Source organism: Scophthalmus maximus, chromosome 9 (assembly GCF_022379125.1).
Source record: "Scophthalmus maximus strain ysfricsl-2021 chromosome 9, ASM2237912v1, whole genome shotgun sequence".
NCBI lineage: Eukaryota > Metazoa > Chordata > Actinopteri > Pleuronectiformes > Scophthalmidae > Scophthalmus > Scophthalmus maximus.
In genome coordinates this window covers 21,399,910-21,423,868 of record NC_061523.1, presented here as the reverse complement: position 1 = coordinate 21,423,868, position 23,959 = coordinate 21,399,910, and the positions used below count along the sequence as shown (strand labels likewise).

Genomic DNA, 23,959 nt, shown 5'->3' with positions numbered 1-23,959 from the left:
TCTGCGTGAGCAAAATCCCACGTTTGATGTAATATTAATCCCGGGGGACAAAGCAATAACAATTTTCTTATTAATCTGAAAAAGATAACCAAAACAAGAAGGTAACTAAGATCATCTTAAGCATTTACAAGCACTTTATGAGCCAATTGCAAAAAATAAAATTCTTTGCGTTAAAGTCTGAAGAAAATCTGTCAGTAAGCGTCTTGTAAGTCATAATTTCATATCATATCAAATCATATCATAAACCTCTGACGTCCTGGACCCTCTCCAAGTCCTACTACTACCACCACCACCACCACCGGTAGCGGTGACATACTGTAGCTGAGGCTCGTCTCAGACCTCAGCAGTGCTGTAAGGAGATTAGCCGTCTAAGAATGTCTGCGGCAGATTTACTGTACACCTGACCTCAGCTCCTCAACAGACACCGGTCAGCAGCTCTGCCTCGGCACAGGGGAAGTCGTCAGCTTTCCCGGGGCCAGTGAAACGCTGTAATATCCTGCATGCGATACGTTTCTGTGACGGCAGAAAATATACGATAGATTCACGTGTAGTTTGACCAAACACTCCAAACTCAAGGCGCTTTGATCTGAATCACACAGACGATTAGAACATGTGATACAGCTTAGGTTTCATACTGTAAAGCCCAAACATGACATAAAAGTACGCACAAATATCCTGGAATGTCAACATGACAACGATTTAATGTTAACTTGACACAAAGACTTAATTTTTTTGTCACGTTAAGCCAACAATTTTTGATTTTGAGTTAATTTTACTTAAATCCATGAGGTCAATATTGCCCAATTAATTCAAGGTTAGATGAAAACACATACATTGTGTGTATGTATTATTATATTATTATATTAATTATATTATATATATTATATATATTATATATACACTTTGTATTTATTTTAATAGCCGAATAAACTCAAAAGAATGGTTTTAAAAGTACACGCTCAATGGTTTCCTGTCCGTATGACCAGCACTCACTTTCCTGTTAACTTAAATGACACATTTGTGTTCGCTGTACAAAAACACATAATAAACAAGTGTTGCAGAGTTTTTGCTAAACATACTAAATTATGTTATGTCAGGTGTACTATTTAGTTACTTCAAGTTTGCAAGTTTTTTAAATTCTGCAATTTTAACGTTTTTGACAGGTTTTTTAGTCCCTAATATAAAGAATATATATAATAATGAACACATCCAGACATGTCAGATGACCGAGTTGCTCACTCTGACCACAAACTCTGTAGGGGGAAGTAAATCACACTCACACGGACACTGCAGCTGAGTGAGTATCACATCTGGAGGAAGTTTGTCTCGTCGCGACTTCAAATCCGGAATGAACCTGTTTCCAAATAAATCCAGGTTCTGAAAAAAAGAGGAGAGACTACGACAGCGAGGACGCCAGACAAGTGATGGGTATCTTCAAATAAACAAAAAAACAAGACAATGAACACTTTGAACTTTTCATAATCATTCCAGATTAAAGGAACACACTTAGAAAAAACTAAAACTTTTTATTGATCCAAAAGAAGGCATTTTCATACAATTAAATAAAAGGAACCAAACTGGTGAAACCAAAGCAGGCGGTGTACATGACCGGCTTGCATAAGGGCAAAAGTGCCTCGTCTCCGTTGGCGCGGCTGAGCTCAGCTGGGTCCAGTTTTAGTTCCGTCAGGTACAGACTGGGACCAGTCCGGTACAACCTGGGACCAGTCAGGTACAGACTGGGACCAGTCAGGTACAACCTGGGACCAGTCCGGTACAGACTGGGACCAGTCCGGTACAGAATGGGACCAGTCAGGTACAGAATGGGACCAGTCAGGTACAACCTGGGACCAGTCAGGTACAGACTGGGACCAGTCCGGTACAGACTGGGACCAGTCCGGCTCATTCAGCCGACAGTGAAGACTTTGAACCCGGGCAACCACAGCGAGGCTGAGCTCAGGCCGGTGGAGACGAGACGTTTGATAGTCAGGTTTCATGCGGCAAAAAAAGAAAAGAAAATATATATACATATATATATGTGGCAGCTCCAAAAATATAGAATTATCTTATATTACAATGGTAATGAACATCATTATTTTCTCTCTCGCACCAAAACAGAATCAAATCAATGCTGATATGTGTAAACACTTTATACATTTTCTTTCTGCTTACTGCAAAAATATTAAAATAAAACATTCATGTTTGACTTATTAACAAGGCAGGAAAGAAATGACCTTTTATATGACTCCCCGGAAAATTGAGAGGGACAGGAAGAGGGGGAACAAAGGAACTCTGAGAGAATTGATTCTAGACAGTTATAAAATTCACCAGCTTTAATTTTGAAACTGTAATTTTCAACCCTAATAATTCAATCTTGTACCAGTCAAATGTATTTATCGTAATAATTCTGCCAAAAATAATACTCTATGCTAATAATACTGATGCACAAAACTGTTGCTGTGGAAAAACTAGAAGGAAATGCAAAGTACAACCTGGTGCAGGAACCAGGAAGTGCTGCATAACGTACCGATATTGATTGATTGATTGATTGATTTGATGATGAGATTCTCTGACAGTGCTGAAATATTTGGTCTGGCCGCAGGAAACGTGTGATTATAGCACTCGGATATATAATGTTAGGAATAATACATCAAATTTTGTTTACACTTAATTACAAAAAAAACATGGGTAGCAAAATCAAGCTTGATGGTATATATATATATAATAACTGGTCTGTTCAATATCGTCTCCATAGATTTTTCATTGCAATAAAAGACAAGTTTAAATTATAGCAAAAAGAAATTCACAAGGTCAGTCGACAAAATTAGACGTATGGATGCAAAAAAGAAAAGAACAGAAGGCATTCTGTTGTGGAAATATTGCTTTTCTCTTTTTCTAAAGATGTAAACATTAGAATATTACTCGACAGTCCGATGAGAAACGCGACCTGTCGTATATAAGACAATGTGGTCGATCAGTGCAAACGTTCTACTTTAATACGATTTTCATCCAACAGAATCACACTCGTCATAATCTTAAACCGGATGTGATATGGAATATTAGTCGTCGGGGACAAGGTGACGAGAGGGACCTCACGATTATCTTAAAAGGTTTCTCAGTTGTTGACAATGCAAATGACTAACTGTCGGCTTTGTAAATGAAATGCTCCACTTTTAAGAGTCACAGTTCTTTTCCAACTGAGGTATAAACTTTCATTTTGGCTTGAACTGAGCCGCGAGTGAAACGATCGGAGATGCGTCGACTCCAATATCAACAGTGTGCGACTGTTTGTTGCAGTGTTCAAAAGACAGCGACCAAAAAAAGAACTTTAAGCTAAGGTACTTTTGAAAAAAACAAAACAATGTACGTGACCAACTGCTCATTTCCAGTTGTATGTGAACATGTGACCAATTCAGCCTAAAAATATTTTTTTTCTTGTTTTCTGTTTTCATTTTTCAGAGACCTCAAAAAGATAAAATTATCCAAGGAATTAGAAGGAAACTGGTGAAAAAAAAATTGTAATCACCCCATGACTTTACAAATGTATCTTTCTTGTGACCTTAAGTACCTTTTTGGAAGAACCTCTGTGAAGCCTTTCCACATTCTAACAAGGTATAGATCTACAGTTTTTGGTTGAATCGCGAACATAAATCAGATCAGAGTTGTTTGTCTCGTAAATTGGGCTGATGTTAGATTTTATCAAGCCTTTTAGAGGAAAAGGGGAAAATATAAAAGTGTTTATAAATGACGTTTATAGCTTGAAGGTAGCAATTTGGAAGTGATTCCGTTGTCTGGCTGCTGAGCAAACTGAGAACCTTCTCTCCTGCTGGTCCCAGTGCTGCTCACACGGGAAGTGCTTGTGTTCTCACACGTACCCTGCATCACACGCTCTCACTCTGAATACTGAACCATCCTGACACCTCCACACACACACACACACACACACACACACACACACACACACACACACACACACACACACACACACACACACACACACACACACACACACACACACACACACACACACACACACACACACACACACACACACACACACACACACACACTCCTGGCGACTCACACCGTCTCCTGCTGTTAAATCCTGCTGAAGCTTTTTCGTTGTCAAACTTCTCGGCTTCAGGCTTCAACAAAAGCAGGATGGTCTCGGGCTGCGTCCCTGTTCACATTAACTTACTGTATCGCCGCCGACTTTGATAAATACTCAGCTTTCTACAGCTGTTGGCCTGGAGGGCCGACAGGCCTCTGCTGTCTGTCTTTCCTGAGTGGTTAATCACTGCCGCTGCTGCTCAGTCGATGCGGTTGCCGCAGATTGTGAAGCGGTCGATCTCCAGCAGGTCTTTTTTGGGAGTCCTGTGCTTCACCTCGTCGGCTTCTGGCGCCTCCCCTTCCTCCTCCTCTTTGGAGAGCAAGGCCGCGGGTTGCTCCGGCTCAGCCGGCGGCGGGGATGGAGGACGGCTCGCCGGTGCGGCAGGTGAGGCGGCGGCGGCGGGCGGCGGGGGAGGAAACAGGTCAGTCCTGGGAGTCGGCTGGGCGGTCACAGAGGAGGGAGAGGAGGGAGAGGAGGAGGACGGTGGGCTGCAGGGCGTGGCGGGGACTTGATCCGCGTTGGAATCACCTGTAAAGAGAAGTTGGACAAAATTGAAAAGGACATGTGTTGGCAAATGGGCTTGTAAGTGTCCCAGTTATTCCAGGTTAGATAATAGGCCGTCAACCTTGAATAAATTTGACTGTGGCTTTAGAAAATGAAGCAGCTTTGGCTTTAAAGGACCTCAAAGCACCAGGGTGTCGAATTCAATGGCATCTAGCAGTGAGGTTGCAGATTGCTCTCTCCCTTTCCAAGCGTATAGGACAGGGGTAGGGGGGTAACGTCCGATCAACAAGCCGTATATGTACGTCCGGCTAGACAGTTTGATCTGTCCCGTGAGGAGATTCTCTAAGCTGGAACCAGTTTGTTGTCGAATGAAATTTTATCTTCCATTTCTTCCAGGCATTTTGAAGCCTTTATTAACACGTGGAGAGTAGAGATGACTGAAAATGATTGGGAACAAAAAAAGAGACGGGGAAAATCAGCGACCAGGAACACTGAGCAGCACCGTTGGCCTCCATCACAATCATCCACTGCATTATGTTAAGAGAAAAACACTGCAGAGCCTTTTCACTGTGAGCACACACACACACACACACACACACACACACACACACACACACACACACGAGTGTGTTACATTAGGGAAAATCAACCAAACAGAATAATTCATCATATCGGAGAGAGAGAGAGTTGAGCAAAGCAGCGTTTGGATATTAACAAGCCGTGTCCACAGAGACCGCCGCCCAGCCCGAGGCGACGTGGCTACAGCAAACTTTTTTGAACCGACACTCTGTGGTCCGGAACTACTGCAACACATCGAGCATGTAGAGAGAGCGTGTGTATACAGTGAGTGTACTTTTTTGAAAAGGTCAACGGGACACATGAGGTTTTAGTTCGATCCAGTAATAATGTATAATCTATTGCGACTAAATAATTCATCTGCCAAGAGTTTCTAAGACGGTACACGTTGTTGATGGAGCGCGCACACCTGTCTCTCGCATGTGCAACCAAAATGGCCGCACTCCGGAGTCCGGAGTGCAATTTGCCACTGATTACACTCACACACTAACTAAAGTTCCCCCCAGCCCGAGTCATGTGAGCCTTAATAAAAGTTATCCACCGTATGGCTTGAAACGGCTGATTCGTAAACTGCTCATTGCCCATTTCTGCCCTCTGGGCAGAGACGTGCAGCAGAGACAGATGGCACATCTGATCTCAGTGTTACGCGAGTCCAGATCATTGTAAACACAAAGACGTGCACATGAACAAATGTGTGCAGTGAATCCACTGGAGCAGCAGGTGAAGTTGGAAGCTCACACCACAGTGGTTTAACGTTAGAGAAGTGAGCACGATATCTGAGGCCGCTGGTTCAAATCCAAAAGAGCCAAAGAAGAAGAGACTCTGGATCCTTTCTCTTCACCTCAACCGGTTATTTTTATGATCTGTATGTTGCAGCGTGGAGCCTTGAGCTTTCCGAGGAACTAGAGTCATTGGAAAAACGCGAGCGGTGGCGGCAGCTTTGATGTTCGTTGCGACGTCGTGATGCACCGTCAGGATCTTTGTCACAGTAAAGCTCCTGGCTCAGTGCGACAGGCGAGTCTGAGGCACACGGGGGGAGAAAAAAAAAAGAAGATCTGCAGGGATTTGGCTTTGGATGACAAGGGAGATACTGCCACCGTCACATCCGTGAGGCTTATTGTGTTTGTCCGTGAAGTCAGGTACAAGGTCTGTTTGACAGTTTGTCAAATTACATGAATCTTTGTGAGGAACTCGATGTGTACAGTAAATATTTGAATGTAGGACAGAGCGTTTGTTTTTATGTTTCTAGAACTCAGATGCTCCAGATTCCAACAACAACATAAAGTGTAGGAATACGACTAATATTGTACAGTAGCCTTCCTTCTGGTGGTTGTAACGCCTTACGTAACAACAGCTGCTGGTAAGAGATAAAAGGGTTGATGTACTTCTAAAACAGTAGTCTCATTTACACAATGACGATCCATAGCAGGGAGAGACAAAAACAAAAAAAACAGGCTAGCAGCAGGAGGCAGAGAGCAACATTATTTATAAGCAAGATTAAATCCCAGGACGTCTCATTATTACCACACTTTTAGGTCTAAAACACTTTTCATCATATCTCCATATACATATGTAAAATGTTTTAAGCCGATGTTCTGCTATTAAAAACTTGTTTGCAATTCAAAAGAAATACACTTGATAAAGTATATCCTTTTTTAATTTACTGTACATTTTTTGAATAAAACTACAATATATCTAGGAATTTAATGTATTTAGATCCAATAACAGGCTGTTGTGTTCACACTTTAATAAAAAGTAACTACAAAAAAAAACCATGCTCCTACATGTATCTACATAGAGGCCTGAAATATTAACCTTCACACTCCGGGTTTTCAATATGTCTGGTTCTGCTCGATCGTAGGAACCCTGACAGCTCCCCACACACACACACACACACACACACACACACACACACACACACACACACACACACACACACACACACACACACACACACACACACACACACACACACACACACACACACACACACACACACACACACACACACACACACAGTGTAATCAGAGAGAGGGTGAGCGGAGCGTTATCAAGCTGAGATGTTTGAATAATTATGTAAAGTGATTATAAACACTCCCCACTAATAACTGGGTCAACCTGCGTTCTCCTCGTTCCTAAACCCCCCCCCCCCGAAGAACAGATTTTCGATTTGAATCAATGTTTACTCAAACATTTTTGTGTTGTGTGTCACGAAGCTTCATCAAACTGAGGGGAACTGCAGGTTCAGGTGATAATTCTCAGTGTAACAGCATAAGACTGCGCCGGTGACTTCAGATCAGGTTCTTTTGGTCAAAATCTCTTTGTAATGCCTCAAGAGAGCAAAGTGTCTACGGGCACCTGATCCCGTCTCATTTTAAGAGCAACTGCTACTCCTACTGCTACATAAATCAACGGGAAAATGGCGTCGGTGTGAAATTAGCACTTGCGTCATGTTTGGCACAGCTCTGCACCAGATGTAAGATAAGCCACTACGGGTGATTGTGGTGTACCTGAAGGCGTGGGACATCTGGCCTGGTCAGCTTTGCTGGGTGTCTTTGCAGAGGAAGACGCGGAGGTGGAGGGCTTCTCGAACAGTTTGTCCTCCATGTTGGCCCTCTTGACGTAGACACACGACTTCCCCAGGAGCACGATGCTGTTCAACACTTTAAGTGTAACCAGCCTATAGTATGCGGGGAGAAAGGCAGCAGTTAGAGGGTTGCATCTCTCACCGGAACAATCGAAAAACCTTTCCATTTCTTCAGCAACGGCAGAGGAATCTTGCAAAAACAATAATCAGAATATTGGCTAATAGACAATGTTCTGACAGTATTCTTTAATGCTGATACACTCAAAAATAATCTGTCATTGCAGATGGTTTTGGCAGCTCGTACATTAAAAGTACATGTACAATTTCCATCTAACTTTTTTTTGCAAATCTGGATCAAAACATTGTTCAGTTTTGAGATGGAGCAGAGTAATCACAGTTCTGTCTCCAGCTGGGCCACAGCTCTAATGAATCTCCTCTACACCGTTTGGTTTCAGTCGCCACTGTTCACATCCCACCACTGGCACCAGAACGTTGATGTGCACCATCCCTCCGTGTGTCTGGGCTTCGCTAATAAGGCACAGACTTAAACACTGTGACGAGCGAGAGAGAGAGAGAGACGGACACATTTGGGTTTGTGGACCGCCGCTCGCCGTGACAGGATGTTTCTGACTGAGAGTGTGTCAGCGTGGCTTGAATCTTTGCCATAGCACAGCACTCTGGTCAAGGCAGAGCTATTTTTAAATCGGGGGGTGGGGTGTGGGGGGGAGGCCAGAGATGGCACTAGAGATGACAACATTGTATTCTTCACCCTGAGGGAAACTCTTCAATGGTGCGAGCCCGATGGGATCTGGCAAATTAGAGTGAGCGAGGCCGTCAGCAGCTCGGCACAGGAGAACGTGAGGCCACAGTGTTAATGCTTATGTAACTGTGTGTGTGTGTGTGCTTCTGAATCTGTGTGTTAGTGTGCATCCCAGAGACTCTGCCACCACGTCTGTAGAGTCAACATGGGTGTCTGTGTTACAGATATGTAAATATTCACTTATCCTAAATCCTAAATATTCACTCATCTAAAATTTATACTAAATATATACAATGTTTAGATTCAGAAATGGAAATTTAGACTTGGACCTGCATTTCAATGGTCTGAGCCTGCATATTTTAATCACCATATTAATTTGCACGGACAACCAAAATCAGTTTTAGAATTCAAATCTCCTCTTGAGCTTCATTTTGTGCCGTCTTATTAGAATATATGCAGCGTGTGTAGAATGAAAATGTCATGTAGAGTTAGAACAGGCATGGTAATACTGGGATTAGAAGTTCCCTTGCTTCTGGATGCCGGGCCGGGGCGACGTGGAATAAGATCCTGATACAAAACTTAGAGACTTACCCGAGATAACAGAGGAACACACACGTGTACGACAGGGCTCCCTGCACCTTCACTGAAGTCATCACCACTCGGATGAGCTATTAAAACATCACAGAGTAGAATACATTTAAAATTCATACTTTCTCATTTGACCAACAGTGAGAAATCCAGTGGCATTAGAGTTTGTGGTGGGAAGTTCTGGCTAATGTTCATGTGCCGATGACGAGTTCTTCTAGAATTAATTTCTGAAAAGCAACAGACGGCGAGCTTCTCTTACCAGAACAGCCAAAGGCAGAGGGATGAAGCCCATCCTCCGAGCCACTGAGTCACTGTAGTCCGTGCAGGCCTACACAGCGACAGAGGGGCACAGAGTACAGCTACTCAACAAAACGTCATTGATTGTCTGCGTGGGCTCAGTGCTGTTTAGTCAAACACAATGGTTGGCGATAAAAAAAAAGAGACAGCAGCTTACATTCTTCTGTCGACTGCTGACGAGGTCAAAGGCCAAACTGGCTCTGTATTCACTGTACACCTGGAGGAGAGGCAGAGTGTGACAGTGTTGTTGCTGTTAACGTACGAGACTCTTGGGAGAAATGAGAAATAATGAACGTGAGATTTCGGTCCTTTACATCTGCGGTGATGTCGTTGAACTTTGTGATGAAAGCGTGTTTGATAATGTCGACGGCGACTTCCGAGGTGACGACCATGAAGACGTCGGGGAACAGCACCCACAGGTGGTCTGAGGAAAAGAAAGTGCAGAATGAAACGCGAGTGAATGACTGGCGACGTGTGATGTGTATCCCTCTTTAGCAGCACAGAGCTGTGGCTCTGCTACGATTTGTACATGAGCGTTCTGATTTCGCCTGACAGGCCACGTCTGTCATCTTCTGTGTTTCTGGCTTTGAGACTGTCAGCGGGAGATGATTGTTTTCAGAGAGCTGTCACAGAGAAAGCGCCCGCTCTCGTCCCTCACTCCGCTCTGTCTCTTTCACTAAAGGTTTGTGGGAGGTTTTAATTCCCAGAGGTGTTGCAGTGGGTCAATCTAAAACTGCGCAAAAAGGAGCTACTCAGCAGACTTGTCTAAATTTTTGTTTTTTTGCCATGACAAGTACCAACCCTTGTGTTGGGAGTTTAAAACTGTGGTGAACACACCTGTGCAACTCTAGCTTGATGGCAAACATCTAGTTACCTGGGTTCCATGAGAATTGCTCCATATTCCTGAGACAGACGATGATCAGGAGGACGTAGCTGGTGAACCGCTCTTTGATATCTGCAGGATCAAAATAAGATGTGATTAGTACAGACTGCATCTTCATTCGGGACACAACCGAACCAGAACTGCATTCACACACACTTCCTTTATACTAATCAGGGTTCCTGCAGGGTTCCTCAAGTTAACTCTAAGTCTATTAAATACGTTTAAAAGACTTAAATACAGAGAGTCAGACAATCCAAAGTATTAACATATGATGGAAAACCAACAGGGACAATGTGGCTTAATATTAAAGTAAACATAGTATTAGTACATCATAGTGCATTTCAGCGCTTTCCAACAGTTTGGTCAATAAGTAGTTCCAAATGATATATTTTAATAAAACTAGTTTGACCAGTACACCGGATAAGTGGCAGTGAATTGATTGACTGATTAATCAGTTGATTGTTAATGTAAGCTCATATATTTCTTTTACTAAAATCAGCTCGTATTTAAAAATATCTGTAGATGCTTTTAAATACTTGTTTGATACCATCTTGTCTCTCTTTCCTGTTTCATGGCTCTCTCTATTCTTAATGTTTTATTTAAAAAAAAAAAAAGTGTTTTTATGTTATTGCTGTTTTCATGCTGTTCTTTTTTAAATATTTTATTACATTATCTAAAACACTAAACACACTCTTGTGTATTAAACACAAATAAATGTGTCTTGCTTAAGCTGTTTGTGTGTTAAAACAGAAGGTCCTAAAAGGTGTTACAGAATGAACACATAAAAAAACATATGCAATACAATAACTGCAAATTACAGGCTGTTAGTGGTCAGCAATGCACGCTATGAGCAGCCATCTATGGAGATATAAAGACACAGCTGTAAATGTTCAGCATGCCATTATCTGCCCTCATAGTTATGACTAGGTTCAGTTCCACAAACAGGCGACGATCCAAGATGTGGCTAAACCGAGAGAATGGCAGCTGATTAAGCTTATTGTCTTCTACTGTCGTTAGAATACAATTAGTGCGACTGAGATAAAAAAAAAAAGTATGCTGTCCTCGGGGAATATGAGAGGAAATGCACAGTAAATTAAATGCTTTAGCAATGTCTGTACTCGTCTTTCAAAAGCCAAGCGGATTCAGAAGAGGTTCCTGTGTAAGGATGAGGAATTAAACAGGTAACAGATCCATATATGTGCACAGCTGCTGACAGATCTGAAGAAGGAGAGGATCAGAATGTTCTGTACAAGGACACTTATTTAGATGAATTGTTCCCCTTTTATCCGGGAGTATCCGGCAGTGAGACACTCCCGTCTCATCTCAATATCATTACAATTCACAATCTCTAAATTGTGAATTCTATGGAGGCTGAGAACATCACAACAACAACAACATAATGTTTATCAAATTACATTATGAGAAAATATGACGGTGACCGTCTTACCACTGTTGGACATTTGGAACAAGTTGTTCTTTTCAAATTTCTTGAACACACTTCCTTTGATCTCCACGAACTGTGTTTGAGCGAGAACAGAAGCACAAGGAAAGAATTAGCAGTTAGCAGGATTTACCGCAGAGTAAACACAACACACACGATAATGTTGCAGTTGCGTTTCATCACCAATGTGGCAGGTTCAATTTATCTGGGACACATCAGCACAAAATGAAACCCAAGTGAAATGTAGCTTGTGAGCACGTGCATGTGTTTTAAAAGCCTATTGTGCTTTATGATATTTTGGGTTTGCACGTACACTTATTGCCTATCTGCAATGTGCACTGTATGTGTGTGAAATTGTGTGTGTGTGTGTGTGTGTGTGTGTGTGTGTGTGTGTGTGTGTGTGGGCACTGACGTTGTTGGACATCATGATGGTGAGCAGGGACTTGTTGTGGGAGTTGAAGGCGACGTTGAGGGTGGAGGCTTGGACCATGATGAGGATGGCATGGAGGACTGAGAGAGAGTCACTCAGGAAAGCAACTCATTTAGAAAGTGAGTTCACACTGAATACAACTTCAACTGACAGTTTGACAAACATCCTCCTAAATAAAACCACAAGTTTGATGCCTAAAAAAGGGCTCCTGTGATCAACAACATTGGTGTTCTTCCGAGATATTCTCGAATATCGAATACAAGACCCTTTGCCACTCACTAAAGGCCAATCAGCTAAATGTTTATAAAGTACAGTATAGTGATGAAAACTTTCTAGTCTAATAGATAAACATAAGTTAGAGTGCATTAACATTTTGCGGTTCATCATCCTTGCTGACCTGAGCAAATATTTATGGATTTTTGCCTTTAAGTTCCGATATTTCCGTCTCAACGAAAGAAAATCAAAACAAATATTTTTTTTTTGTGTCTGTCTACCAAGTAATGTTGCCCTTTCCCTAAAAGGCATTATTTATCTGCAGTGGTCACAAAGGAATGGTTAAATATGAGCATTCAGCCAGGATGTAATCTGTACATCATCTGTTAAAAATCCATTTTGGAAGTTTGAAAAGAAAGAGTGAGAGAGTTGAACATAGTTCTACTAAAAACCTTCTAATCTTGCCAATTCAAGACTCAAAACCTCACAAGGTGTTGTTAATAACTTGAGCCAGAAGGATACAGACATAAAAGACGGCCATGAAGAAGTGAGGGATGACGCCTATACTGTCTCTTTTCCGTTCTTTGGGTTCTGTGGCCGTCCAGTAGAGAGCATCCAGGATATCTTGACCAAAGGAGGAGAAGAGGCGGTCTGCCACCTGACCAGGAACAGAATAATCACAAGAAGCTTTCTTCTATATTCTGCAAATAAAGCAATGCTGTATGAACTTCAGATGTTGGTTTCTACCTCCAGCATGTTGTAGATGATGTAGAGTTTGATGACGGACTGTCCTCTGATCAGGTGGTACATCATGGAGTAGTCGACGTAGTGCATCATGGAGAAGCAAAGCACCAGGATCAGGCCCTTCAGCACGTCGCACACCTGCGCTGGCTGCAGCAGTCGCGACCCGCTGACCACGCACACGCACACGCACACACGCACACACACACACACACAAAACATCAACTTGTGGTAGAGACATTTAAAGTATAGATTTGAAGTGTGTTTTTTTTTTTAACATGCTGACATACACAGTGCAGTATGTCCAGAACTAACAAGCACACAGATGATATCGTCTGAGTGATCAGCTAAATTTGTTTGCACAAAGATAAAACACATGTATGTGTATGCTGACAAATTAAGTATTTGCTGAATTTTACAAAAAGTGTATTGGATTCAAATCGCTTGCTGCCCCTTTAACTTTTTTGGAATACAGTGAGTCCTACCTCTGATTTAATAATACATCACCAGACAGTACCACTGTTTACTAACTGTCATAATACCTCTGAATGATCTCTGCTATTTATCCCACATGAGGAAATCATAGGGCAACACACACATGGATGAATCATCTCATTTATGTTTAAAATGAGATGAGCGGCATAAAACAAAAAGGCGGCAGGAAGTGATATCACTAAAAACAGACTATGAACTATAAAAGCTAGTGTCTTCTTTATTATAAGTTATATCATTCCGGAGTTTAATCTCCTCCTTTCTATATTTGGTCAACACTTCTGCTTTAATAAGATTAAATCTTTGTTGTTCTTATCAACCAAACAGACGGAATAACAAAAACGTCATATCCGTTTGAGGGGCTATTTTCATCCCTTCACATGGAAGTCCAGAAGTAATATATTTTAATCCAAAATGAATAGAGCATTTTGGAAATGTTTCAAATAGGGTTGGACAATGAGCTGCAGGGAGGAAAACACACAGGATGTAATGTGTTTCAAACATGTGCAGCCTTCGTAATTAACGGCGGCAGCAGCAGCAGCAGCTTGGGAGCATGTTATGAGGAGGGATGACAAATCCATAGGAGTGGTTATTTAGAATTTATGACAGGGATAACCGGGAAGAGCCCGAGAGAGAAGCTTAATTCCAACACATCAAGGATATATTCCATGTCAGCTGTGTGGCTGGTAAATACGTCTACAAACACGACGCAGCACGGACGATGAAAAATCTGTTTCAACTGCAGTCACCACCACCACAACACGGGCTGATCACCGAACAAAATCATTTATGTTTAGTAGGGATAAGGTTTCTGATTCTTAACATGCTCATATGACTGTTCCCCCACGAATAGCCACATTACAATGTGTTTTACTGTTATTTTCATACTTATTTTTACTACTCTACAATAAATACTTTAGTCACCATCAGTAAAAGATCTATCTCAATTAGAGACCGACCGATATGGATTTTTGGGGGGCCGATGACTATATCGATATTAGGGAGTACAAGATTTCTAATCTATGAATGATTCCTAAGATGTCGTTATCAAACCTTTATGAGAAAGAAATGTAATTGAGGCTTGATATTTTAGTTTAACTTAAATAAATAAATATAAAAAAATATATGTAACTTGAATTAAGAAAATAAACATAATAGACATAAATGCACCTTTTTTCTGCATTTTCTGCAACATAAGCGGTGATACAAATATGCCTGTGAAAGGTTCATATCGGCCAGTATTATTATCAGACCGATATATATCGGTCGGGCTCTATCTCAATATTACCAAAGTTGGACACAGTTGTACAAGTGCTACTTCACAATCACCTTAAAACACACTGACTAGTGCTTGAACGACTTGTGCACAAGACGACAATTAACTCCTCTAGAAGCCATCGTTACCTTCGTCAATTTTAAGCTGCTGTTGATTAATCTTGCATCACAACGACAATGGGGCTACTCCTCAAGAGGCAGAAAAAGAAAAAATGAATCATGCTCCACACGCGAGCAGTTGGAGGTTGACGTAGGTGTAGATATGGGAACTATTTTAAGGAGCCGGCTCCAGCTGAGAGATGAGAAACGGCCTGATTTAAACAAAAATGTGTAAATTAGCTTCACCGAGAGTCTCGCTGTCGTGCAGCTGAGCCCACAGCTGAGGAGAGAAGAGGATGAGATGAACATCTGGGCCTTTTTGTCTGAAGGATAAAAGACAATGATTGCCCTCATAACCAAAGATGTGCTAATACGGACCCATGTGTATTAGAACCTTGATAAACACATCTAACCATTGTCTGGTTTCTCTCATTTCTATAATATTGACAAAGGAAAGGATGCGGATAAGATGCATAAACCAATTTGAGGAAGGCGCTCCAGTAATATTAGAGATTTTGGTGTTTTGTTTTCCCAAGGTTACGGCTCCATCTAGTGGTCAACCAATAGTGCTAAAGTGACTCAGTCATACACATGATCTACTTCTAGATTTTGTCTTTTTCAGTTTTAAGATTTATATTCAATGCAGGATGTACAAGCAGCAGGTTGATAAGAATTGTAGAAAAATTAAATGTGTAGCATCCAAGGACAGAGGAAGTGCCAGAATATAGAGAAGTAAGACGGAAGAGAGAGAGAGTGTGACGGAGAAAAACGTAAAAAAAAATGGGAAAGCTGTTGAAGTAGTATGAAAAATAATAATTCAAAAAAACTGTAAACCAATGACAAGCCCAGGTTAAATCTTAAATGACTTGTTTTGTTTGACCAAAAACAAAAAAATATAAATTTCAAATTGACATAAAACAGTAAAAGTAGGTTTTTGTCATGTTTCAGCTCGAATCAAACATATTACACTGAAAAACGTGTGTTGGTAAATATATAGTAGCTTTGATTTCCGATGGTGTAGTTATAGTTATTCCGAACACATGGCTCTCTGGATTCAAAGCTGCTGCTGCAGCCGGCTGGTGCTGCAATCGGAACAAAGCAGTGCTCACTATCTCTATTCTATAAGCGTTATCTCCATAACACACATGAACACTATGTCTGAGTGCAGTATGCAATATGTGCTGCATTTCAAGTAGCCATAATAACTACGCTCCTTTCATACTGCATTAGCCCGATGCAACGGGATTTAAAACTCAGGGACCAGAATAAAGAAGAGAAAGCTTCATTTCTGATTACAGAACCTTGTTAGAGGAGCTGAGCTGGGGAGCAGAAAAAAAAATAGCCAATTTGCTTCTGTAGAGCAGTGTGGGATTTAAGTTTTCGCCTCTCTTAAAAAGACGAGTGCACAGAGATGATCTTAAACAAGGCAAAGAAACTCCGAACTGCTCCAGAGAAGCTGCTCGGTGACCAGCGGTGGAAGATCTGATTTAGCGGGGCGGCCTTGAGCGTGTGCAGCAGCACCTCTGACAAGCAGCATGGTGATGAGAACGAGCATGCACTCTCGGCCAAACGTGCCCGTGGTATGTTTGAAAGCAAACACACACACACACACACACACACACACACACAAAAAAAAAAACAGGACTTGGGGGAACCAACATGGCCGCTTTGCCTCGGAGAATGGGACATGAAGTGCAGTGCCAAGCTGTATGACACAGACACACGATGGAGATGAAGAGAGACCGGTGAATAAATGTGGACACTGATAATCATGATAACTATGAAGCCATGGCAGGCTGAGGCTGGTGGGGGCGTACCTGCTTCTTCTGCAGTAGGGGCATGTGCGTGCCCTGCAGGCAGGGAGGAGGAGGAGGAGGAGGAGGAGGAGGAAGGCAAGGGGAGAATCAGACAGATTCAGAGAGAGTGAGGCGGACAGAAGTAGAGAGGCAGTGCCCATCAGAAGGGTCCGAGTACAAACGCCTTGTAGCTGTACTGCACTGCTTTTTAAGTATATTTTTTTCAAATGTATAATTCCTTGACATTTATGTTAATGTGAAATAAATGTAAATAAACACGTCACAACACCTGAACCTGGAGTTGGCTTATAGCTACACAGACAACTGGGACTCACAGCCAGTAGTTTGTTACCTCCACCGAGGACGACAGGTTTTACGCCCCCCGTCCATTCATTTAATTGTTGGGTTGGTTTTTATATTTTTTTTTGGTTTGTTTTTGAGCAGGATTAGGCAAAACTACTAAAACAGATTTTCACGAAACTAAGTGGAAACCCGCTGTATTTTGGGGGCAGATCAAGACAAAGGGAGGGATCCGGGGTTTTTTTGGGGGATTATCTCTTATATGTAGGTTTATGTTGAGACTGTATGTACGGCTGTGGTTTTTCTCTATGTCTGAGAACGGGTGGGAGTGTGTGAAAGGTGTGTGAAGTTGCACTGACCTGAAGCCACAGCATGGCAGCGTGAGGAGGCGGAGCAGGGCCAGCAGCACCCTGAGGGGCAGCAGGGTGAAGACGTACAGGAAGGCGTCCACGCACAGGAAGAAGCCAAAGGTCATCAGCTGGAAAAAAAGTCACACGGCAACACCTCCGAGTCAAACAACCGCTGTCAGTGTGAATGACAAAGGCCTGTGGTCACATCCGCTCGTCATGAAAGACGAGCATGTTTGTGTCAAACCAGGACAAAACCTATTAAGAAAAAACTGGGATACACTTCCACAATTTACAGCCGATCAACAGAAAAACCCCAGCTGAAAGCTGCTGATCACAACGTGACACTTAAAAGACTTAAACTTAAGCAGCAGACATACCTTCACCTTCACTGTCTCCATATACGAGGAGTCATCTGCTGCGCCTTTGAAAAGCGAATATTCTACAAGCAGATACTTTAAAGTGAACTGACGTCTCCTCAATTCTAACGTGAAAAACAAGGAAGGGACTGGGGGCTGAGGGATTGGTGGAGGCTGGAGGGAGGATTTTGTCTCTCATTGGTGGATTCTGTGTGACTTTCCTTGGGGCCATGTCAGGTACCAATGAAGAAGATGGTTTAAGTCCCCTAGGTCCGTTATGTTTACACACATTCCTCTCTTGCCGCCGAAATAAAAAACAAACCAATGGGAGCTGTGTTGGTATGAGCTCGGGTCCACTCAACTTTAAAAAACAAGATCTTTATACCACATGTAAACTCACAGGGCAGTCGCCTTCAATGGCCTCATTGTGCAGTTTTAATGCATCACTGTGATTTAAAAACTGTATGAACTCCAACTAAATGTACAAAACCTGTTTTTTTGGACAATGATACACCCAGTTGTGGGTGTAATAGTAAACTTAATAACCTGGGGTGCTGTTGGATTGTAGGTGTAGAGCTGCAAAAATGAGTCTATTTATTAATTGGTTGATTGACATAAATAAAATTCAGGAAAAATTTAGATTTTTTAGTCACTGTCTAAAAAAAAATAGATGAACATTTCTACAGATTCTCAAATGTGAGGAATTCTTCGTTGTACATAAAAGTCTTAATATGTTGGGATTTGTTTTTCTAAAATTATTTATCATGATAAATAATAATAATAATAATAATAATAATAATAATAATAATAATAATAATAATGATTTATGGATAAGGAAAATAATCTTATATTACACGTGTTTATCTTATTTCGTCCACCTTAATTATAACAGAGAGAGAAGGCAAATAACAGAAACGTCTCCCAGTTTGACATAATATAGGTCTACAGCAACACAAACTATTATTATTATTACTGAATATAATGATGCATTAGTTTTAGCTATTAAGTGTATCTCATAAACTGGCAAATAAGTATTTATTGGTTATTGACAGTGTTCACTGTGATGAGCTTCACACGGAGCAGATGAATCCACATCTGATGAGTCAACACTGCCACCTGCTGACTCATGAGAAGAACAACAAAAACATCCCGACATCAGTGAGTCAGGGCAAAATAAAATGTTTTTGTAAATGAACTATATACTGTTTCAATTAAAAAAACAAAAAAACTAACCAGGGACTGTAAACTGTAAATTAGCCTCAGCTACTGCAGATGCCCTGAATATATTTATAACTGTTAAAATAAATAATGAATAAACAAAAGAAAAACAAGAAATGTCTCACTTGTAAAAAAATAAATAAAATAACCTATAGAACCTTTGGAATTTTACTTGTTAATTGGCAAAGAATTAAACACAGAGTTGATAAACAGTCCATGTGCTGAAAGACAGCAGACAGATGGAGGTCATGTGAGGTCGAGGGGGCTCTGTACTGTATCACACCCTACCTTCTCCAGTTCCTTGGGAATACGCATGCATGTGTAAACCCTCTCTCGGCGCTCCGTGTACTTTGCCTCATTGTGCTCCAGGAAGTACCCTCTGGTGAGCTCTGTGCAGATGAAGTGTGTGAACGACGGATCTGGAACAACACGAGAGCGACAGTGTGTTACCACAAGGGCCATTGTCTGCGGCAACAATCACAAGCACAGCCAATGACACAATGTGCAGAGAGACGCACGGCAAAATGAAAGAGGGGGAAACTTCTCTGAATGATAAAAAAATGGGGGTTTAACAGTTTTGTAAAACCTGAGTATGCTAAATAAAGTTCTTTGTAAAAAAAAACATGGATAAATAAACACTTCATAATGAGTAGAATTTAAGAGATAAATACACATTTTTCAGACTTTGCCATGGAGTTATTGGCAAATATTGTTGATTTCTGTAATGTTGCTGTCACTTAAAGTGCTGAACTACTCTACGACTGTAAAACACTGTATCTTTGAATTAAAATCAGAAGAATTGAATTATTGAGGTTAAGAACAGAACTAAATATTAAATAATTTGTAGATAATTTGACAGAAAATGTGTAATAGAATGAAAACATTTGGGATTTGGACTGTTGGTCAGATGAAATACAACATTTGAAAACATCATCCTGTTTGTTAAAGAAAACAACTAAACTATTAAACTATTAATTGAGGAAATAACTAGCGATACAATCTGTAGTGAAAATACAGTCATATTTGCATTGATTAACAGAACCGCTAAAAAAAAAGAGGGAAACGTGCAGGCTTTTGTTAAAATTGTCTCAGAACCTCACACCGTCTTTGAATCCTTTCCACTTGACTTCCCCCCGTGAGAACACCCGTCAAACATGTCACGCCTCATAAGCTCAAAAACAAAGATGAGCTTGACTGTACGTGAACAAAACGTCTATTGACCCAACAGTATAAATGTTGGCTCAACACCGTCAAGAGTCACGGAAAAGAGCTGCAACACGCCGTCGGGTGAAAAGAGGTCGAAAGCAAACAAGCGAATCAGTTAACGATTACATTAAAAACGTGGACCGAGAGTAATGCATTGCCAATTGAATCAAACAGTGGTTCCCTCTTGAGCAAAATTTGCATCTTATCTCAGCAACCGTGTGTTTGATATTTGTACTTTCAACTGTCCAATGTGTGTGTGTGTGTGTGTGTGTGTGTTTAGTAGCATTTGCCTGACATGACACGTCACCCTTGTTCTTGACTAAAGATGAATTCACAAAGAGCAACGATCAACTGAGGACACATAACAGGTGTGAGGCAGTGTGTGTGTGTGTGTGTGTGTGTGTGTGTGTGTGGCGCTCTCTGAATCTTTGTATCTTTACGTCACAGCTACAAAAAAGGAGAGGAAAGGTGAACTTTGCCTAGATACTGTGGAGCCAGCGACACTTAAGGTCCTGCCACAAACAACACTGATGCAACACTTAAACACACAGCTGCTGCTGCTGCTGCTGTGGGGGGAGAAATATGTCAAGACATGAAATATGAACATGACATCTCACATCATGCTGCAAAAACTTGTGTCCCTGAGTCTGAAAATTAAATGGACAAACGGCTCACTTCCTGTCACCAGTGTTTCCCCTAGGTTTACTGGTTGGGGGGGTTAGGGTTCACAAATCACGTTCAGTTCCGTCCACAAGCTTTTATACAGGAATGAGGAATAAGGCGTATGAGGAAAGTGACCTTAAATAACTTCTGCTTGACATTATATGTCAAATACTTCACTTTTTATTTAAAAAATAATTAATTAATTTGACTTTTCACCATTGAATTTGGGGGGCGCCCCGCCCCTCAAACGGGAGCCCCGCCCCCCAAATTCAATGATGGGGGAAACACAAAGCTCAGGTTTGTGATAGTGAAGAACATCTTATTGAATAGTGCAGCAGCCTCATAATAAAACACCTTATTGAATAGTGCAGCAGCCTCATAATAAAACATCTTATTGAATAGTGCAGCAGCCTCATAATAAAACATCTTATTGCATAGTGCAGCAGCCTCATAATAAAACATCGTATTGAATAGTGCAGCAGCCTCATAATAAAACATCTTATTGAATAGTGCAGCAGCCTCATAATAAACATCTTATTGAATAGTGCAGCAGCCTCATAATAAAACATCTTATTGAATAGTGCAGCAGCCTCATAATAAACATCTTATTGAATAGTGCAGCAGCCTCATAATTAAAACTCGTATTGAATAGTGCAGCAGCCTCATAATAAAACATCTTATTGAATAGTGCAGCAGCCTCATAATAAACATCTTATTGAATAGTGCAGCAGCCTCATAATAAATCATCTTCAGCGTCACTACAGTCACATGACCACCAGAGAGTGAGGGACAAGAACCAGAGCTGCTTTTCAAACAGCGTCTCCTCCTCCTCCTCCTCTTCTTCTTCTTCTCCTTCTTCTTCTTCATCAGCTCGTCTTTCAACATGACCGTCGTCAACAACAACAACAACAACAGCAGCAGCAGCAGCTCTCGACTCTCCCCCCGCGAACTTCTCTCGAACTTTCTGAAGCGTTGCGGTTAAAAGGAAACAGCCGGTGAAGTCACCAGGTGACAAGAGTAAGAACCGGGATGAGTTAGTTTGAGCAGCCGGAACCGCCCGTTAGAGGCGGAGGAGGGAGGGAGGGAGGGAGGACGCGACGGGTTACCTGCCGAGAGCTCCCGCTGTTCCCGCCGCCTGACAGCGCTTATGTCGTAGACTCCCAACGTCTCCGGCAGCCCGGGACTCATGGCGATCTTGGCCGACTTGTGCAAATCCTCCCACGGTCGTTTTTGTCGTTTCCTGAGCTCTGTGTCGGCTTCTCTCTCCTCTGACAGCCGTTCGGCGTCCGACATGTCCGCCATCTTTACTGTGGTCGCTGCCGCTGCTGCGTCGCGTCGCGTCGCGTCACCGTCGCTCTGTGCTACGTCATCGGTCAGGAGCTCGTCAGGTGGGGACTAAACGACGTCATAGTGGTTGCCAGGCGGCTTTAACTGTTTTATAAATTATTAGTCTTAAAAAAAAGGGGAAAAAAAAGACTGAACTGTTCAGTGAAAATAGAAAAATGAAAACGAGGATGTTCATTAAAAAATAAATAAATTAATAAAAAAATACAAAATGTATTTTTATATGTATGTTACGTTTAAAATATGAAATAAAAGAAAGACATGTTTTCATCAAAATAATCTCAGATTCAATGTTTTTTTTCAAACTACCATTTAACTGTTATTAATAATTAATAATTAAATATTCATCAGTTTATTGGAAATACATTATACCAATGATGTTTCAACAGTTTATTTGAAATATACAAAGATTCAATCGTTTTTTTTCCAATTAATAAATCAAACCAATATATGATTGACTGTTTATGTGATGTGATTTTCTTAAAAATGGTACCTTTATGAAACAATAAAATATAAAACTGAAATACTCTTGTTTGCAAAAAAATATCTGCTTGGCTTTGCAGTGGAACTGAATAAGTCATAAAAAAGTTTTTTGAAATCATTTTCATTTCATATTTTATTATCTCACCTAAGTCTGACACACGGGAGAATTATAGAATATTTGAATGTTGTTGCAGTATCAAATCTTCCACTTGGTGTCGCCAAAGTTCCACCAAACCGCACTGGATTTAAAGTCTACCCAACAACAGCACTGAGACGCTCCTCCAGGATAACTTCTCTGAGGACGAATCCATACTGAAGCTCATGTTCCTTAAGCTTTTACAAATTATTCATCTAACTCGTAGCTTTTCCAGTCTAGTAAAAAAAAAAAACCACAACTTCAGATTACTTCTATAGTCTGAATATTCAACGTTCCATATCTAATAATTAAGATTTTAGTCATTTGTTATCAAACATGACATTTACTTGCTTAGCCAGCTGGTACACTGTGGCAGTGTTTTGGAATTCATAAGGGCATCACATCATATTAAGATTAATTCCACACTGAGATTCTCCTGCGCTATCAGATATCAAACTAAAAGTTGACCAATCTTCGGATAGTTTGAGCATATCCTTTATGCCATGATTTCCTACATTTCCCATAACGCCCTTTAAACAAGAATGAGGTATGGAGAGGAAGGTACATGAAGGTTTTTAGGCAGGAAAAAATTGATGTATGCGCATATAATAGGGCCCAGTCAGTGAATGAGTATTTAAATACCGTGCATGATCTTAATCAAAACACAATCTGTCTTGTGGCTGCATTGCATTCTGGTCTATGGAGGCGTTGCTCTGGTTGCTTCCCTCTGTCCTGAAGCACGATCATTAAAATGTCCACAGAAAATTGCAGCTCTGGAAAACAAGCGTCTGCGTCATTATTCTGAGCAACCCAGCGTCAGGGTACAATGTTCAGGCTCAGGTCGGATCGCTGAATCATTTTCTATTATTAGGGAATAGTTGGATGTAATTTCCGATAATTGCCTTTCGCCAGATATCAGTGGTAACGAGACAATTACGGCACAAAACAATCTCAGTCCAGCCAGACAGCCGTGTTTTTCTAAGATGCCTCTGAAACTGCGGGGATGGAAAAACTGAAGCTTTCCACAGATTCAGCAACCATCAGATCTGCTCACAGATCAGACGAACTACCCATTCTTTAGCAAAATTACATTTTCCACTTGACAAAAAAAAC

General features: G+C 41.2%; 1 protein-coding gene across 1 annotated transcript; it reads right to left on the bottom strand.

Moving 5' to 3' along the window:
• Window positions 1–1,511: 1,511 nt before the first annotated feature.
• Window positions 1,512–22,287, bottom strand: tapt1a (transmembrane anterior posterior transformation 1a). The gene is made up of 14 exons (XM_035650282.2): window positions 21,990–22,287; window positions 19,303–19,433; window positions 17,450–17,568; window positions 13,135–13,297; window positions 12,910–13,045; window positions 12,157–12,254; window positions 11,751–11,820; window positions 10,295–10,375; window positions 9,735–9,844; window positions 9,578–9,637; window positions 9,383–9,451; window positions 9,127–9,203; window positions 7,699–7,868; window positions 1,512–4,636 (listed from the first exon to the last, which is right to left on the bottom strand). Exons 1-14 carry the CDS (start codon window positions 22,183–22,185, stop codon window positions 4,308–4,310), a joined length of 1,809 nt encoding a protein of 602 aa, XP_035506175.1. The 5' UTR covers window positions 22,186–22,287; the 3' UTR covers window positions 1,512–4,307.
• Between the last annotated feature and the right edge of the window lie 1,672 nt (window positions 22,288–23,959).